The sequence below is a fragment of the Sus scrofa genome, chromosome 13, assembly GCF_054392235.1.
Source record: "Sus scrofa isolate SSC_HxYL_T2T_F1_AM1 chromosome 13, Sscrofa_HxYL_maternal_Yorkshire_Landrace_v2.0, whole genome shotgun sequence".
Taxonomy (NCBI): domain Eukaryota; kingdom Metazoa; phylum Chordata; class Mammalia; order Artiodactyla; family Suidae; genus Sus; species Sus scrofa.
In genome coordinates this window covers 173568569-173592054 of record NC_139395.1, presented here as the reverse complement: position 1 = coordinate 173592054, position 23486 = coordinate 173568569, and the positions used below count along the sequence as shown (strand labels likewise).

General features: G+C 38.2%; 1 protein-coding gene across 18 annotated transcripts in view; it reads left to right on the top strand.

Annotated features, from left to right (window-relative positions):
* Positions 1–23486, top strand: part of CMSS1 (cms1 ribosomal small subunit homolog) — a 395732-nt gene that overhangs the window by 327120 nt on the left and 45126 nt on the right. For 11 of the 18 annotated variants that reach the window (XR_014824952.1, XR_014824953.1, XR_014824954.1 and 8 more), the window contains one exon: positions 20671–20759. The exons of 1 other annotated variant lie outside the window; for it this stretch is intronic. Coding sequence is in view for 14 of the 17 variants with exons in the window: in XM_021071314.2 (XP_020926973.1) it covers positions 20671–20759 (89 nt within the window). In the remaining 3 variants the exon portion in view is untranslated. The remainder of the gene's footprint in view (positions 1–20670; positions 20760–23486) is intronic. 6 more of the 18 variants (XM_021071315.2, XM_084991610.1, XM_084991612.1 and 3 more) reach the window with 1 other exon arrangement.

Sequence of the window (23486 nt, the reverse complement as noted above, 5' to 3'; positions counted from 1 at the left end):
TATCAGAATACAGTCATGCCCAGTCATTTACATATTGTCTAACACTGCTTCTGCACAATAGCAGAGTTGAGTAATTACTGACAGATCTTATTACTCTGCAAACCCTACACTTATTTACCGTATGGCCCTAAAAACCTAAAATTTTGCTGATGCCTGTGCTAGAACATAAAGCAAGTCCTAACAAATATCAAAAAATTGGTATGCAGGCCATTTTTCTAACCACAGTGTAACAAAAAATTAACTTTTAAAATCTATTTGGAAATTTAACAGTACATATCTCAATTACTCTTCAGTCAAAGAAAAACCATTATATAGACTTTAAATGTTTAGAATTAAATTATAATGAAAATGCTATAATATTAGAATGTATGGCATTCAGGTTGAGCTATACAGTATTAAGAAAATATATATCCCGGAGTTCCTGCGTGGCTCAGTGGTTAATGAATCTGACTAGGAACCATGAAGTCAATCCCTAGCCTCACTCAGTGGGTTAAGGATCCCGTGTCGCTGTGAGCTGTGGTGTAGGTTGCAGACGCGGCTCCGATCCCACGTTGATGTGGCTGTGGCACAGGCCAGCGGCTACAGCTCTGATTAGACCCCTAGACTGGGAACCTCCATATGCCGCTGGTGCAGCCCTAGAAAAGAACCAAAAAAAAAGAAAATATATATCTTAATGCTTACATCAGAAAGAGAAAAACTTAATTGGCGAAATATCCAGCTACCAAAATTAAGAAATCAATAGAGTAAACTTAAAGAAAGAATGTTATTGTAATAGAAATCAAGGCTGCAACAGAAAGCACCTCTCATACAGAGCCTAGTACTTTTTTGTTTTTTTTAAGGAAAGACCTCTCCGGAGATAAAGCAAGAAAAAAGAAGAGGTGCAAATAAAAAATAGGAGAAAAACATTGTAAATCAACTATAATTAAAAACAAAATTTTTAAATGGGAGAAAAGACATAGCTACATATAATGATCACCTCTCTCCAGGGAATTAGAAAAGTTAAATAAAAGTTACCCAGAAAAATAATACTTACCAAATTGAGTTAAAAAATAGAAAAACCTAGGGAGCTCCCTTTGTGGCTCAGCGGAAATGAACCCGACTAGTATCTATGAGGATGTGGATTCAATCCCTGACCCCGCTCAGAGAGTTAAGGATCTGGCATTGCTGTGAACTGTGGTGTAGGCCTGCAGCTACAGGTCTGATTCAACCCCTCGTCTAGGGACTTGCATATACCACAGGTGCGGCCCTAAAAACCAAAAAAAAAAAAGGAAGAAAGAAACAGATCACTTTAATTACATATAACTTTCAGAGGATAGAAAATGAGACATTTCCCTACTATTTCATGAAGCTAATATAACCTCAAAACCTAAACCAGACAAGGACAGTACTAGAAAGGAAAATTATGTCAATAAATATCTAAATAAAATGATAACCAAAATAAAAGCCAACATTATTAAAAAAGAAACACATCATGACCAATTGGAATTTATCCTAGAAATAACAAGAATGGTTTAACATTAGACAAACTATTTTTACAATTCACCACATTAACAGGTTATAGGAAAAACCCATATAATCATCGCAATAAATGCAAAAACAAAAGGCATTGTATTAAATTTAATACATTAATAAATTTAACACCTATTCATTATTTTAAAATAAAACAACAAACAAATCTCTCTCTTAGCAAACAAAATAAAAGGAAAGATCATTTATCTATTAGCAGCATCTTCTCATGCAAGGGTAGTGCGAGAGTTAGATTGTAGGTTCTGGCATTAGAATAGCTGGGATTCAGGGAATATTCTTTTGGCGCAGTGGGTTAATGATCTGGTGTTGTCACTGCAATGGCTTGGGTCATTGCTGTGGTGCGGGTTCAATCCCTGGCCCGGGAACTTTCAGTCCTGCAGTCATGGCCAAATATATATGTATTTGGGATTCAAATCCCAGGTCTACCTATTATTGTGTGTGACATTGGGCAAATGTTACAAGTTGTTTGATGGAAGTTAGCTTCTATCATTATTTTTTAGAATCAGACTTATTGAGAAATAATTTACATAGTAAATAATTTATGTAGTAAAATTAACTCATTTTGTGTATAGTTCTATGAATTTTGACTAATGCATACAGTTGTATGCACAATTAAGATATAGAACATTTCCAACAACCCCCAGAAATTTCCCATCTCCAGGCCTCAGTAACTTCTGATCTGTTTTTTATCCCTATAGTTTTGCCTTTTCCGGTATGTTAAATAAATGGAATCACACATTATATAGCCCCTTGATCATGCCTTGTTTTGATTGGCATCATGCTTTTGAAACTTACCAGTGTGTGTTTCAGTAGTTTATTTTGTTGAGAAACTGTGAGAACTGTTAGGAGAGTTAAGCAAGTCTATAGCCAAGACAGATTTAGGTTTTCGTAAAAACTCACAAAATTAGGGGACCTGTCTCTTAGAAAACAACTACAAAGTTACTGATACAAAATTAGGTATGAAAGAAATTATTTTAAACAAGAAATCACAAGAGTACTGTTATAAGCCCAAGAATTCTGAAGTTTTATTTTACTCATCCCCATCAAATAAGAAAAAGCTGGGACTTCCAGCTGTGGCACAGTGAGTTAAGAATCTGACTGCAAGAGTCCCTGTTGTGGCTCAGCGGGTTAAGAACGCGATTAGTATCTATGAGGATGTGGGTTTGATCCCTGGCGTCAAGTGGGGTTAAGGATCTGGTGTTGCTGCAAAGCTTCAGCAAAGGTCACAGATGTGACTCAGATCCTGTGTTGCCTGGCTGTGGCATAGGCCAGCAGATACAGCTCCGACTCAACCATAGCCCAGGAACTTCCTATGCCAAAGGTGCAGCCATAAAAAAGAAAAAGAAAAAATTTATTAGTTAAAGAAAAATGTTTCAGATGGAATAATTTTTTTGGAACAAGAGGTAACTCAGATTTAAAGCATTTGATTAAACAAGATATCTTTTTTTTTTTTTTTTTTTTTTTTTGGTCATTTTGCTATTTCTTGAGTCGCTCCTGCGGCATATGGAGGTTCCCAGGCTAGGGGTCTATCGGAGCTGTAGCCGCCGGCCTACGCCAGAGCCACAGCAACGCGGGATCCGAGCCGCATCTGCAACCTACACCACAGCTCACGGCAACGCCAGATCCTTAACCCACTGAGCAAGGTCAGGGACCGAACCCTCAACCTCATGGTTCCTAGTTGGATTCGTTAACCACTGCGCCACGACGGGAACTCCTAAACAAGATATCTTGTTTAAACATTTTCTCCTGGGTTTTTGGTGTGTAAGAGTGACACACCTTTAAAAATGTATCATTTTCAACTAGCTTGCTTAAATGCAGACTATACTCTTCAGTTATCAGATTTTGGGCAATGGAGGAATACAGAATTCAGATTTTTTCTTAAAGCATTACTGAGTTTTATATACTTAAGGGTTTGATCCTGGAATTTATTTATTTGTATTTCAGCCTTTTTATCTTAAAGTGATTTTAAAGCTAATAAGAGGGTAGAAAATTTGTTTAAGAGGCTTAATATTTTACACAGAATATATATTTTATAATAAAAATTTTATATTAAAATGTAAATAAATAAGTGTGGGAGAGTGCTTTTGACGTTTAATTAACATGGGGCCAAGTACTTGGGGCACTCACAGATCTCCTGAGTATTTACAGATCAGAAGGAAAGAAAGCACACTGTGAGGAAGGAAAAAATTATGTGCTGATTTACAAGGTACATTTGGTGTAGAAGTGCAGAGACAAGAAGAAGGACTATGTAGTTAGCCAAGGCTTCCCTGAAAGATCCCGGATGAAGATAGGTTGGGGGATGTTAAGAGAAAGGAAGCCTCAATATAAGAAATTTCACATAAATCACCCTTAAATTTCATATAAGGGTGGCCTTTTCTGGGGAAGGAAATTCTATCACAGGTTTAACATTTAAGAATACATAATACCTCATTAAATTTGAATTTCAGGTAGAGTGAATATTTTTTAACACTATATAGATACCCCACATGCAATATTGAGACATAGTTTTACTAAAAAAATTGTTTGTTTATCTGAAATTCAGATTTAATGGGGCATCCTTTATTTTGTCTGGTACCCCTAGCCCAAGGGCCTTTACTTTTGAAGACTCCAGCATGGCTTCCCTAGGTTGACTGGGTTCTCTGAACCCAGCCACCCTCCTGGCTCTCTGACTCAGGACAACAGTGATAGGAATGTTCACAATAGGATGGTGCTCTAATCTGGTCCACAGCCGACCACATACTCACTGGCTTTCCAGGGTAATGATATTGGGCTTCCCAAGGAAGAGGATGGATTTCCTTTAAAGATTTTTTTTTTTTTTTTTTTTTTTTTTTTTTGGTCTTTTTGCCATTTCTTGAGCCGCTCTCGTGGCATATGGAGGTTCCCAGGCTAGGGTCGAATCGGAGCTGTAGGCACCGACCTATGCCAGAGCCACAGCAATGTGGCATCCAAGCCTCATCTGCAACCTATACCACAGCTCACGGCAACGCCAGATCCTTAACCCACTGAGCAAGGCCAGGGATCGAACCTGCAACCTCATGGTTCCTAGTCGGATTCGTTAACCACTGAGCCACAATGGGAACTCCTTAAAGATTTTTTTTAATTAAAATTTCAAATTTTGAAATCATTGAGGCTTCACATGCAATTGTAACAAACAATTCTAAGTACAGAGGAATCTTGTGTACCCATTAACCTGATACCCCTAATAATAACAACTTGCAAAAACATGGATATGGTAACAGCAAAGCTATTGAGATTGATACAGTTAAGATACAGAACATGTCCCTCCCTACAAGAATCCTTGTTGCTCTTTTGTAGCCATAACTGCTTCCTTTCCAACCCCACCCCCACCATAACTCCTTGAGTTCTGTTCTATTCTGTTTTCCATTTCTATAATTTTCTCATTTCAGTTGTTATATTCTGTTCTCCATTGCTATAATTTTCTCATTTCAGTAATGTTATATAGGAGTTCTCACTGTGGCACAATGGGTTAAGTATCCAGCTGCAGTGGCTTGGGTCACTGTGAAGGTGTGGGTTCAGTCCCTGGTCCAGTGTGGAGGGTTGGAGAATCTGGCATTGCTACAGCTGTAGCCCAGATTCAGTCCCTGGCCTGGGAACTTCTATGTGCTGTGGATGTAGCAATAATAGTAATAATAATGTTATATAAGTGGAATTACATGTTGCATAACCTTTTAGGATTGGATTTTTTTCACTTAGCATAATTCTCTGGAGATTCATATAGGTTATTGCATGTGTCAGCATTAATTCCTTTTTACTGCTGATTAGTATTCCATGGTATGGATGTACCACAGTTTAACCATTCACCCATTGAAGAACATCTGGATTGTTTCCCAGTTTTTTAGCCATTATAAATAATAAATGGAGCTGCTATAAACATAAGTTTTTATTTCTCTGGGATAAATGCCCAGGAGTGCCATTCCTATGTTTTGTTTTCCATTTGGGGAAGGGAAGTGGCTGACCATGTACACTTGTGATGTCTGAGTGATCCAATTCCTCTACATTCTCAGCAGCATTTCGTGGTGGTGCTTTTTTTTTTTTCTTTTTTTTTTTTTTTTTTTTTTTTTTTTGCTATTAGGGCCGCATCTGCAGGGATCCAAGCCACGTCTGCAACCTACACCATAGCTCATGGCAACACCAGATTGTTAACCCACTGAGCGAGGTCAGGGAATGAACTTGCATCCTCATGGATCCTAGTCAGGTTCATTACTGCTGAGCCACGACATGAACTCCCAATGGTGCTGTTTTTTTAATGCTGGACTTTAATAGGTTTGTGACAATAGCTTGTAGTTTTAAATTACTTTCTTTAGTGATTAATGATGTGAATGGAACATATTTTCATTTACTTATTTTCCATAGTATATCCTCTTCAGTGAACTGTCCATGTCTTCTGTCATTTCCTAATTTGATTATTTTTAGTGTTGAATTTTGAGAATTTGTCCTTTGTTAGACAGGTAGTTTGCAAGTATTTCTCCCACTCTATAGCTTACTTTTTCATTGTCTGAGCAAGGTCTTTGAAAAGCAGATTTTTCAGTTTTGGTAAAGTTGAACTTAGCAGTTTTTCCCTTTGTTGATTGTATTTTTGGTGTTGAATTAAGAACTCTTTTTTTTTAATCCCTCTATATTTGCTTTTAATGATGAAATATTCATACCAAAAGCAAAAAAAATTTAATCCCCATGCAAAAAAAAATGCATCTAGACACAGAGTCATTACATCATTCACAAAAATTCATTCAAAATAGGCCATAGACCTAAATGTAAGATGCAAAGATATAAAACTCATAGAAGATACAGGACAGAATCTAGATGACGTTGGGTGAGGCAATGACTTCTTAAATACAATACCAAGCTATGAAAGAAATAATTGATAAGCAGGACTTCATTAAAATTAAAAACTTCTACTCTGCAAAAGACATTGTCAAGAGAATAAGGAAAGCCACAGACTGGGAGAAAATATTTGCAAAAGTTATATATGATAAAGGTTATCCAAAATATAAAGGAAACTCATGGAATTCCCTTCATGGCTCAGCAGTTAACAAACCTGACTAGGATCCATGAGGATGCAGGATTCGATCCCTGGCCTCACTCAGTGGGTTAAGGATCTAGTGATGCTGTGTGCTGTGGTGTAGGTTTCAGATGCAGCTCGGATCTGGTGTTGCTGTGGATGTGGTGTAGGCCAGCAGCTGCAGCTCCAATTGTATCCCTAGCCTGGGAACCTCCATATACCATGGGTGTGGCCATAAGAAGCAAGAAAAAAAATTTTTAGTAAATAAAAAGATCTCTTAAAACTCAACAATAAGAAAATAAACAATATGATATAAAAATAGACAAAAATCCTGAACAGACACCTCACCAAAGAAGAAATACAGATGGAAAACAAGCATCTGAAAAGATGTTCCACATCATAAGTCATCAGAGAAATGCAAATTGAAACAACAACAATATACCACTACATGGAGTTCCCGTCATGGCACAGCAGAAACGAATCCAACTAGGAACCATAAGGTTGTGGGTTCGATCCCTGCCCTCACTCAGTGGGTTAAGGATCCGGCGTTGCCATGAACTGTGGTGTAGGTTGCAGACACAGCTCAGATCTGGCATTGCTGTGGCTCTGGTGTAGGCCAGTGGCTACATCTCGGGTTAGACCCCTAGCCTGGGAACCTCCGTATGCCACAGGTGTGGCCCTATAAAGACAAAAGACAACAACAAAAAAATACCACTACACACCAAAATCCAGAACATTGATAACACTGAATACTGTCAAGGATATGGAGCGACAGGAATTCTCATTCATTGCTTGTGGAGATACAAAATGCTACAGCAGAGTTCCCGTTGTGGCTCAGTGGTTAACGAATGCGACTAGGAACCATGAGGTTGAGGGTTCGGTCCCTGGCCTTGCTCAGTGGGTTAAGGATCCAGCGTTGCCGTGAGCTGTGGTGTAGGTTGCAGACAAGGCTCGAATGCCACATTGCTGTGGCTCTGGCATAGGCTGGTGGCTACAGCTCCGATTCGACCCTAGCCTGGGAACCTCCATATGCCGTGGGAGCGGCCCTAGCACACAGTTATAGGAAGGGATCAGCATACTTAAAAAACAGGGCAACCACAAGCCAAAACCAAACATTGCATTCGCAAAAAATGAAAAAAAAAAAATCACTCAAGCAGATAATAACCAGAGACCATCCAACCAAAAAAAGAAAGGAAGAATTGAGAACCATAGAATCAACTGGAACACGAGGTTCAAAATGGCAATATATAATCACCTATCAATTATCACCTTAAATGTCAATGGACTGAATACTCCAATCAAAAGACACAGAGTGGCTGAGTGGATAAAAAGGCAAAAACCTTCAATATGCTGCCTACAAGAAACTCACTTTAGGACAAAGGACACATAGAGATTGAAAGTGAAGGAGTGGGAAAAAATATTTCACGCCAATAGACGTGACAGGAAAGCAGGAGTTGCAATACTCGTATCAGACAAAATAGACTTTAAAACAAAAGACGTAAAGAAAGACAAAGAAAGACACTATTTAATGATTAAAGGATCCATCCAAGGAGAGGATGTTACTATTGTCAACATATATGCCCCAAATACAGGAGCACCCAGATACATACAACATATATTAACAGACATAAAGGGAGAAATTGAGGGGAATACAATCATAGTAGGAGACATTAATACCCCACTCACATCAGTGAACAGATCCTCTAGACAGAAAACCAATAAAGCAACAAAGATCCTAAAGGAAACAATAGAAAAGTTAGACTTAATTGATATCTTCAGGACACTACATCCAAAAAAATCAGAATACACATTCTTCTCAAATGCACATGGAACATTCTCAAGAATCAACCACATACTGGGAGACAAAGCTAACCTCCAAAAATTTAGGTGCATAGGAGATATCTCAAGTATCTTCTCTGAACACAACACCATGAAATTAGAAATCAACCATGGGAAAATAAATGAGAAAAAACCTACTACATGGAGGCTAAAGAACATGCTACTAAAAAACCAATGGGTCAATGAAGAAATCAAGAAGGAAATTTAAACATACCTTGAAACAAATGATAATGAAGACACAACCTCTCAAAATCTATGGGATGCTGCGAAAGCAGTGCTCAGAGGGAAATTTGTAGCAATACAGGCCTTTCTCAAAAAAGAAGAAAGATCCCAAATTGACAACTTAACCCTCACCTAAACGAATTAGAAAAAGAAGAACTAAAAAGACCTAAGTCAGCAGAAGGAAGGAAATCAATAAAATAAAGATTCAAAAAAAATAGACAAAATTAATAAAACCAAGAGCTGGTTCTTTGAAAAGGTAAACAAAATTGACAAACCCCTGGCCAAACTCACTAAAAAGAGGAGAGAAAGAACTCAAACAAAATTATAAATGAAAAAGGAGAAATCACAACGGATACTGCAGAAATACAAAAAACCGTAAGAGAATACTATGAACAACTATATGCCAACAAATTTGACAATCTGGAAGAAATGGACAATTTTCTAGAATCTTACAACCCGCCAAAACTGAATCAAGAAGAAACAGACCAACTGAACAGACCAATCACTAGAAATGAAATTGAAGAGGTCATAAAAACTCTCCCTACAAATAAAAGTCCAGGACCAGATGGCTTCACAGGCAAATTCTATCAAACATATAAGGAGGATCTGGTGCCCATCCTCCTTAAACTCTTTCAAAAGGTTGAAGAAGAAGGAATACTCCCAAAGACATTCTATGAGGCCACCATCACCTCATTCCAAAACCAGACAAAGATAACACCAAGAAAGAAAACTATCGGCCAATATCTTTGATGAACATAGATGCAAAAATTCTCAACAAAATCTTAGCCAACTGAATCCAACAACATATCAAAAAAATTATACACCATGACCAGGTAGGGTACATCCCAGGTTCACAAGGATGGTTCAACATATGCAAATCAATCAACATCATCCACCACATTAACCAAAGAAAAGTCAGAAATCATATGATCATCTCAATAGACGCAGAAAAAGCATTTGACAAAGTCCAACATGCATTCATGATCAAGACCCTCGCCAAAGTGGGTATAGAGGGAACATTCCTGAACATAATCAAAGCCATTTATGATAAACCCACAGCAAATATAATACTCAATGGGGAAAAACTGAAAGCCTTCTCACTCAAATCTGGAACAAGACAGGGATGCCCACTCTCACCACTGCTCTTCAACATAGTTTTGGAAGTCCTAGCCACAGCAATTAGACAAACAAAAGAAATAAAAGGCATCCATGTAGGAAGAGAAGAGATCAAACTGTCACTGTATGCAGATGGCATGATACTATACATAGAAAACCCTAAGGACTCAACCCCAAAACTACTTGAACTGATTAATCAATTCAGCAAAGTAGCAGGATATAAGATTAACATTCAGAAGTCAGTTGCATTTCTGTATACCAGCAATGAAAGATTAGAAAAGGAATACAAAAATACGATACCTTTTACAATTACACCTCACAAAATCAAATACCTCGGGATACACCTGACCAAGGAGGTAAAGGACCTATATGCCGAGAACTATAAAACTTTAATCAAAGAAATCAAAGAAGATGTAAAGAAATGGAAAGATATTCCATGTTCCTGGATCGGGAAAATCAATATTGTAAAAATGGCCATACTACCCAAAGCAATCTACAGATTCAGTGCAATCCCTATCAAATTACCCATGACATTTTTCACAAAACTAGAACAAACAATCCAAACATTTCTATGGAACAACAAAAGACCCAGAATCGCCAAAGCAATCCTGAGAAACAAACACCAAGCAGGAGGCAGAACTCTCCCAGACTTCAAGAAATACTACAAAGCCACAGTCCTCAAAACAGTGTGGTACTGGTATCAAAACAGACAGACAGACCAATGGAACAGAATAGAGAACTCAGAAATAAACCCTGACACCTATGGTCAATTAATCTTTGACAAGGGAGGCAAGAACATAAAATGGGAAAAAGACAGTCTATTCAGCAAGCATTGCTGGGAAACCTGGACAGCTGCATGCAAAGCAATGAAGTTAGAACACACCTGCACACTATGCATAAAAATAAACTCAAAATGGCTGAAAGACTTAAATATATGACAGGACACCATCAAACTCCTAGAAGAGAACATAGGCAAAACACTCTCTGACATCAACCTCATGAATATTTTCTCAGGTCAGTCTCCCTAAGCAATAGAAATAAGAGCAAAAATAAACCCATGGGAATTAATCAAACTGAAAAGCTTTTGCAGAGCAAAGGAAACCCAAAAGAAACCGAAAAGATAACTTACAGAATGGGAGAAAATAGTTTCAAATGATGCAGCGGACAAGGGCTTAATCTCTAGAATATGTAAGCAACTTATACAACCCAACAGCAAAAAAGCCAATCAATCAATGGAAAAATGGGCAAAAGACCTGAATAGACTGTTCTCCAAGGAGGATATACAGATGGCCAGGAAACACATGAGAAAATGCTCAACATCGCTGATCATAAGAGAAATGCAAATCAAAACTGCCATGAGATACCACCTCACACCAGTCAGAATGGCCATCATTCATAAGTCCACAAATAACAAGTGCTGGAGGGGCTGTGGAGAAAAGGGAACCCTCCTGCACTGCTGGTGGCAATGTAACCTGGTACAGCCACTATGGAGAACAGTTTGGAGATACCTTAGAAATCTACACATAGAACTTCCATATGACCCCACAGTCCCACTCTTGGGCATATATCCAGACAAAATTCTACTTAAAATAGACACATGCACCTGCATGTTCATTGCAGCACTAGTCACAATAGCCAGGACATGGAAACAACCCAAATGTCCATCAACAGGTGACTGGATTCAGAAGAAGTGGTATATATACACAATGGAATACTACTCAGCCATAAAAAAGAATGACATCATGCCATTTGCAGCAACATGGAAGGAACTAGAGACTCTCATCCTGAGTGAAATGAGCCAGAAAGACAAAGACAAATACCATATGATATCACTTATAACTGGAATCTAATATCCAGCACAAATGAACATCTCCACAGAAAAGAAAATCATGGACTTGGAGAATAGACTTGTGGCTGCCTGACGGGAGAGGGAGGGAGTGGGAGGGATCGGGAGTTTGGGCTTATCAGACACAACTTAGAATAGATTTACAAGGAGATCCTGCTGAGTAGCATTGAGAACTATGTCTAGATACTCATATTGCAACAGAACAAAGGCAGGGGGAATGTATGCATGTAAGAATAACTTGATCCTGATGCTGTACAGCAGGAAGAAATTTAAAAAAAATTGGTACAGCCACTTTGGAAGACAGTATGGCAATTTCTTACAAAACAAAATATGTATTTTACTATACAATACATCAATCACACTTCCTGGTATTTACCTAAATGAGTTGAGAACTTACATGCACACAAAAACCTGCACATGATTGTTTATAACATATTTATTTATAATTGCCAAAACTTGGAAGTAACCACAAAGTCCTCCAATAAGTGAATGGATACATATAAGTGTGGTAAATCCAGACAACTAGATATTACTCAGCTCATTATTTTAAGAAGAAATGAGCTATTAAGACTTTAAAAGACATGGAGGAACTTTAAATGCACATCACTGCATGAAAGAACCCAATCTGAAAAGATGATGTATTATATGATTCCAACTTAAGGACATTCTGGAAAAGGCAAAACTATGAAAAATTTTTTTAAAAATTCAGTTATTTCCAGGGGTTAGGGTAAAAGGAGGGATAAATAAGAAGAGCACAGATCATTTTTAGGGCAGTGAAAATGTTCTGCATGATTTTAAGTAAATAGATACATGGTCATCATTCTTGTCCAATCCTATAATGCACAGCTCTGACAGTAAACTCTAGGACAAACTGTGGACTTTGGGTGCTAATGATGTGCCAGGGTAGGCACATCTGTTGTCACACTTCTACCACTGTGTGTGGGATGTTGATAGGAGGGGAGGCTGTGTGTACCGCACCATCACCACCATGATACACAGGATTCTGCTTCATATCCAAGGGCCATATGCAGCACGTACCTTCTTTCTCTCCCAGGTCCTTATTTATAATAAAGAAATGATAATTCCTACCTCATCTACTACCCACCCTCCCTTCATAGGCATTTTGAAAAGTTATCTAATACACCTGGTGACATTGTATTTTATCCAAGTTAAAAAACCACCTATTCTTATGAAATGCTATTTCATAAAAACTTAGCCTTATACTCCAACTCAGGCTACTTTGGTGAAGCTCATTCTTAATGCCTTTTTCTTGCTAATAGTGCATAATCCCAGGTTTTATCTCCATATCTGCTTTCTCACATGTGCCAACTTGGCCAATATTTTAGGCTGTTGTTATAAATTGGTAACAATTACTGAGCACTTGTTACTTGGCAAGCACTATTTTACACAGCCATACACATCATCTCTTTAGTCTTTTTTTTTCTTTGCAGTAAATTAAATAGCATGGAAATGGCATAAAGAATGTCAATCAGATTAACATGAAGAAATAAAATTAGATCCATATAACAGAATACTCAAATATAGATCCAATCATATCCTATCTTGACTTATGACAAAGGTCTTAAAGGAAAAATAAAAAGAATAACTTAACTGGTAAGAATAACAAAAATAATACACCCTCTGAAAATAAGTAAAATATAAAATGCATAAATTTTTTAAAAAACAGTGTAACTATATAAATATGTGCTCACAATTTGTTACATCTTATTGTTTCTTCAATATAGGCATTACACCGTTCTAGGTGATGTGATAAACAAGACATTATAGACCTTACATTGTACCATAGAGAGAAATGGTTATTAATAATACAGTTGTAGAACTGTATTATTTAATTGTACAGTTGCATTATTTAATTATAATTATCATAAACTCTTTGATGGAGAGGAAATCAAAATCAGATCTAAAGAGAATTCAGCATTCCAAGAATGATGTCAAATGACCCCCTTCACAGTGGATTATGGACTTATTTACTATGAGATATATTTCTTCTCCAGAGATTCCTCGTTTGTGTATCAATTGTAGATTTTTGGCTTGCAGTTATTCTGAAGTTTTGATATGAGTCTATATGTATATGAGATTGTTTTAAGTTGTTGGTCTCTTAATTGCAAGTTCATCTCCAGTGTCCTGCATTTGTATCCACCTCTTCTCATTATTTCTGACTTTAGTGGTATAATTGTGCATGGATGATTTTGTATCTTTACTGTATATATACCTTTACTGGTGAGCCTTGTCATCTGTGGAATTTGTTTCCTCTCTGCTGTGTTTTCTTTTCTGCCTATACAAGTTCCTTTAGTATTTGTTGTAAGGCTGGTTTAGTGTTGCTGAATTCTCTCAGCTTTTGCTTATCTGTGAAGCTTTTGATTTCTCCTTCAAATCTGAATGAGAGCCTTGCTGGGTAGAGTAATCTTGGTTGGAGGTTTTTTTTCCTTTCATCATGTTAAATACATCATGCAGTTTCTGGTGAAAAATCTGCCGATAACCTTATCGGGGTTCCCTTGTGTGTTACTTGTTTCTTTTCCCTAGCTGCTTTCAAGATTTTCTCTTTGTCTTTAATTTTGGTCAGTTTGATTAATATGTGTCTCGGTGTATTCCTCCTTGGGTTTATTTTATATGGTACTCGTGCTTGCTGGATTTGAGTGAGTGGTTCCTTTCCCATGTTAGGGAAGTTTTCGGCTATTATCTCTTGGAATATTTTTTCTGCCCCCTTCTCTCTCTCTTCTCCTTCTGGCACCCCTATAATACAGATGTTGGTGCTTTTCACGTTGTCCCAGAGTTCTCTGAGACTCTCTACATTTCTTTTCAATCTTTTTTCTCTTTTCTGTTCTGCATCCGTAATTTCCACTAATCTGTCCTCCACCTCACTTACTTCTTCTGCCTCCTGTATTCTGCTGTTAGCTGCTTCTAATGAGTTTTTTATTTCAGTTATTGTATTTTGCATCTCTTCTTGCTTATGTTTTATATCTTGTATCTCTTTGCTCAGTGTTTCCTGTAAGTTATTCATCTTTGCTTCCAGTTTATTTCCAACATCTGGCATCAACAGTCTAAAGTCTTTTTCCTGGAGGCTGAGAATCTCCTCATCACTTAACTGATTTTCTGGGGTTTTTCCTTTCTCCCTCATCTGAGTTATAGTCCTCTGTCTTTTCATTTTTATAGGTTTTTGGTGTGGTGACCTTCTTACAGATAATAGAGTTGTAGCCTCTCTTACTTCTGATGTCTGCCCCCCTGTGGCTGAAGTCTGTATGGGGGCTTGCTGTAGGCTTCCTGATGGGACTGATGCCTGCCCACTGGTAGGTGGAGCTGATTCTAATCCCTCTGGTGGGTGGGGCTTAGTCTCTGGATGGGATTAGAGGCAGCTGTGTGCCTGAGGGGTCTTTAGGTAGCCTGTTTACTGAGGGGCGGGGCTGTGATCCCAACTGGATTGTTGTTTGCCCTGGGGCTTCTCAGCAGCTGAATGACAGGTGGGGCCAGATTTTCCCAAAATGGCCACCTCCAGAGAAAGGCACAGCTGCCTAATAGTCCCGAGAGCTTTGCCTTCACTGTCCTTCCCTCACAACAAGCCATATTCACCCCTATTTTCCCAGGATGTCCTTCTAGAACTGCAGTCAGGTTTGACCCAGATTCCTATGGAGACCTCGCTCTGCCCTGGGACCCAGTGCATGTGAAAGTCCGTGTGCACCTTTTAAGAATGGGGTCTCTGTTTCCCCCAGTCCTGTGGAGCTCCTGTGCACAAGCCCCACTGGCCTTCAATGCCAGATGCACCAGGGGCTCTTTCTCCCAATGCTGTATCCCCACACATGAGGGTTTGATGTGGGGCTCAGAACTCTCACTCCTGTAGGTGAGTCTCTGTGAACCAGGTGGTTTTCAGTTGGTGGCGCTTCCCACCCGGGAAGTATAGGGTTGTTTATATTGCAAAATCGCCCCTTCTACCTCTTGATGTGGCCTCCTCTTTCTCTTCTTGAGTAGGGTATCTTTTTTAAGGTTTCTGGTCCATTTGAGTGGAGATTGCTCAGTCTTTAGTTGTGAATTTTGTTTTTTTTTAGGAGAGAAGTTGAGCTCTAGTCCTTCTATTCTGCCATCTTAATCTGGAATCCCTAAGAACTCTTTGTCTAACTCTAGATCTTAAAGATTTTCTCCTCTTCCCCACCCCACACCTTGCAAAGTTGTTACAGTTTTACATTTTACATTTAAGTCTGTGATAAATTTTGAGTTACTTTTTGGATAAGGTGTGAAAGTTAAGTAGGGTTTATCTTTTTGCCTATGGATTTTTTTCCTTTTTATTGAAAAGGCTATATTTCCTCCTTTGAATTGCTTTTACACTTTTGTCAAAAATCTGTTAGGCAGTAGTTTCCGTCATGGCTCAGTGATAACGAACCCAACTAGTAACCATGAGGATTCGGGTTCAGTCGCTGACCTCGCTCAGTGGGTTAAGGATCTGGCATTACTGTAGGCTGTGGTGTAAGTCGCAGATTGGGCTCAGATCTCACATTGCTGTGGCTGTGATGTAGCCCAGCAGCTGCAGCTCCAATTACACCCCTAGCCTGGGAACTTCCATATGCCATGGGTGCAGCCCTAAAAAGAAAATAAAAGAAAAAAAATCAATTGGACATATTTGTGTGGGTCTCTTTCTAGGTCCATATTTGATTCCATTCATCTATATGTTTCTACAACAATAACACACAGTCTGGATTACTGTAGCTATATAATGTCTTGAAATTGTATAGACTAATTCCTCCTACTTGATTATTCTTTTCTAAAATTGTCGTAACTATTCTAGATCCTTTGCTATTCTACATAAATTTTAGAATTATGTATACACAGAGAGAGAGAGAGAGAGAGAACATGCTGGGATTTTAATAGAAATTATGTTAAACCTGCATATCAATTTGGGGAGAGCTGGCATCTTTACTATGATTAGTCTTCCAGGCCAAGAACACAGTATGTTTCTCCACTTATTTAGATCTTTTTTTATTTATTTCTTGAGTGTTTTATACTCTTCAGCTTGTGAGTACTATACATGTTTTGTTAAATTTACCCAAATATTTCAGTGTTTTTTCAGTGATTATAAATGGCATTGTATTTTTTAATGTCCATATGTTCATTGCTAATGTATAGAAAAAAAAACTGATATCTGCATGTTTATCTTTTATTCTGCAACTTAGTTAAACTCACTTATTAGTTCTAGCAAGATTTTTGTTTCTCTGGGTTTTTTTTTTAAGACTCCTTGGGATTTTCTATATAAGCAATAATGTCATCTGCAAATAGAGGCAGTTTGATTTCTTCTTTTATAATGTATATGCCTTTTATTTCCTATTCTATTTTATTTTATTATTTTATTTTTTTATTTTATTTTTGCTTTTTAGGGCTGCACCCAGGGCACGTGGAAGTTCCCAGGCTAGGGGTCGAATCAGAGCTATAGCTGCTGGCCTATACCACAGCCATAGCAACACCAGATCCAAGCTGTGTCTGCGACCTACACCACAGCTCATGGCAACATTGGATCCTTAACCCATTGAGCAAGGCCAGGGATCAAACCCACATCCTCATGGTTACTAGTTGTGTTCCTTACCTCCGAGACCCAGTGGGAACTCCTTTTTCCTTTTCTTGCCTTATTGTACTGGTTAAAAGTTCTATCCCTATGTTGAATAATACTGACCAATGCTGACGTCCTTGCCTTGTTCCCAGTCAGGGTGAAACCATTCAGTCTTTCATTATTAAATATAATGTTTGCTATATTTTTTGTTTGTTTTGTTTATTAGGTTTTTAACACACACTATTCATCAATTTCAATTCTTTTAAGTGTGTTGGTATTTTATGTGCTAGGATATGATCTATCTTGGCACATTTTCCATAACACTTGAAAAGAATATGTATTCTGCTGTTTTGAGTGGAATGTTCTACAAGTGTTAATCAGATTCTGTTGGTTAAAAGTGTCACTCAGTTATTCCATATCCCCGCTGATTTTCTGTTTAGTCATTTTCTAATTTTTCAAGTGTACCGTTAAAGTTTGCAACTTAATTGTAGGTTTGTCTGTCTATTCTTTCATTTTCCTCAGTTTTTGCTTCTATATTTTATAGCTTTGCTGTTTGATGCATACTCATTTAGAATTGCTAACAGATTCACTCTTTTTTTATTATATGATGTACTTTTGCTGACAATAATCTTTACTCTGTATATCAGTATAACCACTCCTGCTCTTTTTTCATCAATGTTTATATGTTACACTTTATCCATTATTTTGCTTTCAGCTATATTGTCATATTTGAGGTCAGTTTCTTGTAAATAGCATACAGTTAGGTCATATTTTTCAGTCCACTTTGTCACTCTCTTGTCTTTAAATCAGTGTGTTTAGATCATTTATATTAATATAATTATTGATATATTAGAGTTCAAATTTGCCATTTTATTTTGTCTTTTCTGTTTATTTGCTGTTTTTATTTCTCTTTCCTGCCTTCCTGTGGGTTACTTGAGCATTTTTAGAATTCTATTTTGATTTGTCTTAGTATTTTTGAGTGTATCTCTGGGTATAACTTTTTCAGTGGTTGCTAAAATATTAGCGTGGGTGATAGCCTCATTAGCACTGGGAAGTATGTAAAGTCCTGATTATCCAGTAGGCTTCTTCTGACACTACCCTAGTGGAGAAGGAGAGATGCCCTTCATTACTACCAGGAAGAAGTGGAAAATCCATGCTCACAGTGTGGTCTCCATTGATACTACAGTGGTGGTGATGGTGATGGGAGGAGAGAACAGGGGTTTGTTACCACCTTGCAGGGATGAAAATCTCTTCAGGGGTTCAGTCCCTACTTTATCACCTTTGACACCACCCTAATGGGAGGTGGACGAGGAGTTGGGGTGCCTCAGTACAACCTGACAAAAGTGGATGTCTAGGTTCCCCACTCAGCCTTTGCTACTATAAGCAGAGCCAAAATTTTTCTGTTGTGTTTGTCTGGAATCAGGTAGTTATTGTCTAAAAGTTTCAGTCTTGCTAGGCTGTCCTTTTCCTGGTCATTTTGTTAAGTAGAACAGACACTTGTTGGGGCCTTTTTGTCTTTTCCCACTTGCATTTCCAAGTTACTAGCTTCTTTAGCTCCAAGTCTGAGATAATGAGTCAAAAAGAAACCCTACCATAATGTTCCTTGGGCCCCAAGGTCCATAGCAGGTCTTCTCCTCTCTACCTTTCTATGTTTGTTTTACATATAGTTTTGAGGAATTTTCAGCTGTACTTCACAGGAAAAATAGGAGAAAATATGACTGCTATTACTGTCTTTTCAGAAGCAGAAGTTCTATAAATACTTTCAGTGCCAACTTAATCACTCATTTTAAAAGCCCTGTTAATCTCCTACCTGCTACTACTTCATTTGGTAGAGTCCTTTTTTTTAATGCTATACAGTGATTACTGTTTGTGTTAATCAGGGTTATCCAGAAAAACAGAACCAATAGGAGAATAGATATTTATTTAATATCAATATGTAAATATCTCTCTCTGTATATGTTTATGTATTTGTGTGTGTGTGTATAGGAATTGGCTCACGATTATGGAAATTGTTAAGTTCCAAAATCTGCAGGATGTATCAGTAAGCTGCAGACCTCGGAGAACTGTTTAGTTCCAGTTCTAATCAGATGGCTTGAGAACCAGAGAGCTGATAGTGTAGTTACAGCTTGAAGTCTGGCAGAGTCTAGGTCCAGGAAGAGCCAATGTTTCAGTCAAATCCGAAGGCAGAAAAAATCATCTTACTCAGGGGGGTCATACTTTTATTTCGATTCTACCCTTCATCTGATTGGATGAGTCCCACCTGCATTAGGGAGGGGAATCTGTTCTATTCAGCTTATCCATTCAAATATTAATCTCATCCAAAAATACCTTCATAGAAACATCCAAAATAATGTTTTGCCAGATATCTGGGCACCCTGTGGCCCAATCAAGTTGACACATAAAATTAACATTAGAGTGTACAAGCATTTAAAAGCTGAGGACTACCAAACTGGTTAATTTGTACCTAAATATGAATTCTGACCAACATTACAAACAAATTCATTTTTTGGGCTGACCTAGAGATATACAGAGAAACTCAAAGGGAGTGGGTGAGAAAAGCCTTTTCAAGATTCGAAAATGTGTTTAAAGAGAACAGCCACTAAAATCTGGAAGGCCTTATGGGAAATAAGAAACCTGCAGTTGCCATGTTTCTTTAAAAGAGCTTTATAAACAAGCAAAAAAAAAAAAAAAAAAAAAAAAAAAACTATTACAACTTTTATTTTTCCTAATTCTTACAGTAAGAATTTGTCTTTCCTAGTGTTCGAAGATTTTATAAATTCAAAATAAAAATTTCTCATGATCCATAATCAGTTTGTCACACACTGTTATCACTCACCCTGGGGCCAACATGCAGGTGTCAAGAGCTGGCTGGTGCTCAGTACAGGCAATATCACTTGAGAGGAAGATTTTGGACTCAAATAGATCCAAGTTCCCAAGTGTGTGACATGGACATATTACATTATCCCTCTAAGCAGCAACTTTCTTATCTGAAAATGAGTTTAATATCTCCTCAGTAAGAGTGTTCAGTAACTAAACATTCTCAAATGTTAGAGGTGAATAATCTTCAGTTTGCTGTTTTATAAATAACACTGCTATCTTGGTACTTAAACCCCTATCTTCATTTTGGGTCATTTCCTTATATTCAGCTTCTTAGAGGTGAAATTAATAAGTCAAGGGATAGGAGTTCCTGTCATGGCTCAGCAGTTAACAAACTCGACTAGGATCCATGAGGATGCAGGTTTGATCCCTGGCCTCACTCAATGGGTTAAGGATCTGGCATTGCCATGAGCTGTGGTGTAGGTTGCAGATGTGGCTTGGATCTGGCGTTGCTGTGGCTGTTGCATAGGCCAAGAGCTATAGCTCTGATTCGACCCCTAGCCTGGGAACCTCCATATGCCGTGGGTGTGGTCCTAAAAAAAGACTAAATAAATAATAAAAAAATAAGTCAAGGGATATAATCTTCTAAAAAGGAGATACCAAAATTACACTAGCAATAGAAGAAATAAAGAGAGTGGTGCTTTTCTTATTTTTGAACTTTGTGTTTCCTAGAAGCATCAGATGGTGAAGGAGGAGGAGACACAGAAATGATGCAGCAGGAGACAGTTCCAGTTCCTGCCCTGTCAAAGAAAACCAAACAGGTGACAGTCACTGAGCCTCTTCTACCCTCCCCCGCCCCCGCCAGCATTCCTGTGCTCTAATAGCTATCGTTGCTGGGATTTAAGTGAAGCTTTTACCTTCTCTACCTTTGAAAGAGCCATGCTTCATTAATTACAAACCAGAAAGGTCTGTTTTCCCCCTAATGTATTTTTTACAACATAAATATATTTTACAATAATTATACCATAAGGGTTGCCATTGTGATTCAGTGGTAAGGAACCCAACTAATATCCATGTGGTGTGGGACCTGGATTTGATTCCTGGCCTCAGTCAGTGGGTTAAGGATCTGGTGTTGCCATGAGCAGTGTGGTGTAGGTCACAGATGCAACTTGGATCACAGACATGGCTTGGGTCCTGGGTTGCTGTGGCTGTGGTATAGGCTGGCAGCTATAGCTCAGATTTGACCCCTAGTCTGGGAACTTCCATATGCCACAGGTGTGGCCCTAAAAAGACAAAATAATAATAATAATAATGATATCATGGATTCTTGTGTCACATTTTTACTAATGACCTAGTCTTGTTCTTTTGGGTACCGTGCCTAGAAGACAAATAGCATAAAAGCACACCAATACATGATTACAGCGCCAAGCCATGCTGTGAACAGACTCCCAGGGCTTCATATCTAGCTAGCATCATGGTTTGTTTTGTAAATTCTTGCCGCGGATTTGACCACAAGTGGCCATTTGATAAACTTTGCTTCCTGGACTTATGACCTTTTATTGCTTTTTTAATCTTCTTACTGTCCACTCACATCCATTTGCAGATTTTTCACATTATGTGTCCCTTAAACCTGATTGGTAACCATATGTGATGCTTACAGGACTGTCTACTGTTAGTCCAAAGTTACCATCTTCCATATAGTAACAATTCGTGGTCTTACTCTTGTGAGTGGCCTTAAACTCATTCACTAGCAGGTGACTCTACCCAATGTCTGTGACCAGGCACAGGGTAATTGTGCAAAGCAGTTTAGCATTGTGATTACCTATAAGACATGAGACATGGGGCGCATTAAACTCTGTGCCTCAGTCTCCTTATTGGTAATACGGAGATAATTAGTGTATTTTCTTCACAGACTTGGAGTGAGGATTAAACGATTAACATTTGTTAAGCTCTTAGAACAGTGATTAACAAAGATTAAGCACTAAATTGATAATTATTTTAGTGAAATATACTTCAAGTGTTTTATTTTCTTCATTATTTTTTTTTGTGTGTGTGGGGTGGGGAATACAGAAAGATATATATATTCAATGTATAATCAATCTTGGTTTTCTCTCCAGACATTAAATACTTTACTCTGAGGCCCTGTGTCAATTTTAGTTTTAACCATTCTTTCAAAGACTACAGGTTAACATCCTTAGCTTTTTGATTTATTTCACTGAGGTGGGGTTTGACTTTAACTTACCCCACCAACTACACCATAGTAATTACTTCTTTGACTTCTGCCTCTAATCAATGCCTATCTATGGAACTTATTTCTAAATATTCTTTGTACCCCATTGGCTTTTTTTTTTCTTACTTTCTTCCCTGATTTTCTTGATTACTCTTCATTTTTTTCTGAACTCTGGCGAAAGAATAAATTTGCATTAATAAACTCATCCAAGCCTGCATATTTTCTGTCTTTTTATTAGCAGACTCTTTGCCTTGTTGAATTTTTACCTATTTTTTACTTCCTTACTTCTTGACTCTTTCCCACAATCATCAAATTAGCTAAATGGCAGGGAACCCTAAGAAGAGGAAAAGATCGAGGAAGAGAGCTGAAAACATTCTTCATTTCTGTGTGCATTCACTTGTCTTTCTATAATTCAAGTTTCAACAATAGTACAATAATAAAGACCATTTGTTGAGCACTCACCACTGGCACTGTATAAGGCACCATAACTCGAAATCATCATAGCCACCCTGTGAAGTAAGGGAAACCCCATTTTACAAAGAACCTGAAACCCAGAGAGACAAATACCAGGAGTCATGGCCCATTTGGCTGCCTTTAAGGCAGGCCCTGAGGATGCTTCCACTTCCATTCTAACTGTCATTCCTCATTCAACTTGGAAAGACTGGTTTTACCATATCAAGGAATTTGTTGATCACATGCCATTGCTATTTTCTGCTAAGAAAAAAACAAAGTTAAGATTTTACTCCTCATGTTAACCACCTTCATCTTGCTTTCATTTCTTTCACTAACAAATTGCTTTACAGAATCCAAGTCCAAAGTAGACACAGTACCCTAAACGCTCTCCCCAAGCCTATCCTCATTGCCCTGGCCAGAGAATTCACATCAAAATCTCCTTGTGCCCCTCTGCCTCATCCGAGTGTTTTCTATCTAACTCCCTGGTCTCTCCACCAGGCTGTACTCCTCTGTGCATCTCCACTGCACTTACCTTCCCCGAATGGGCACTCATTTGTAAAAGGGAGGAATGGATGACTAGACTAGTATTCCAATTTTCTTACTAGTCTTCCCATCTCAACCTTTTCTGTCCCAGCTGTAAACCACCAGATCCCAGATACTGCTGCCAGTAGAGGCCTCTTGGAGCCCCGTGACCTATTGTCCCTCCTCCAGGCCTAACATTACACAGTCCCTTTGGGCTCCTCTGTGGCCTACTCCTGTCTCTCCCAATGATCTTCTCCCTTTGGAACTCATCTCACCAAGGACCACATTATTTGTCAGGCTGACTCTGCTTTCTTGAGTCCACTTCTAGATGTTCATGCACATC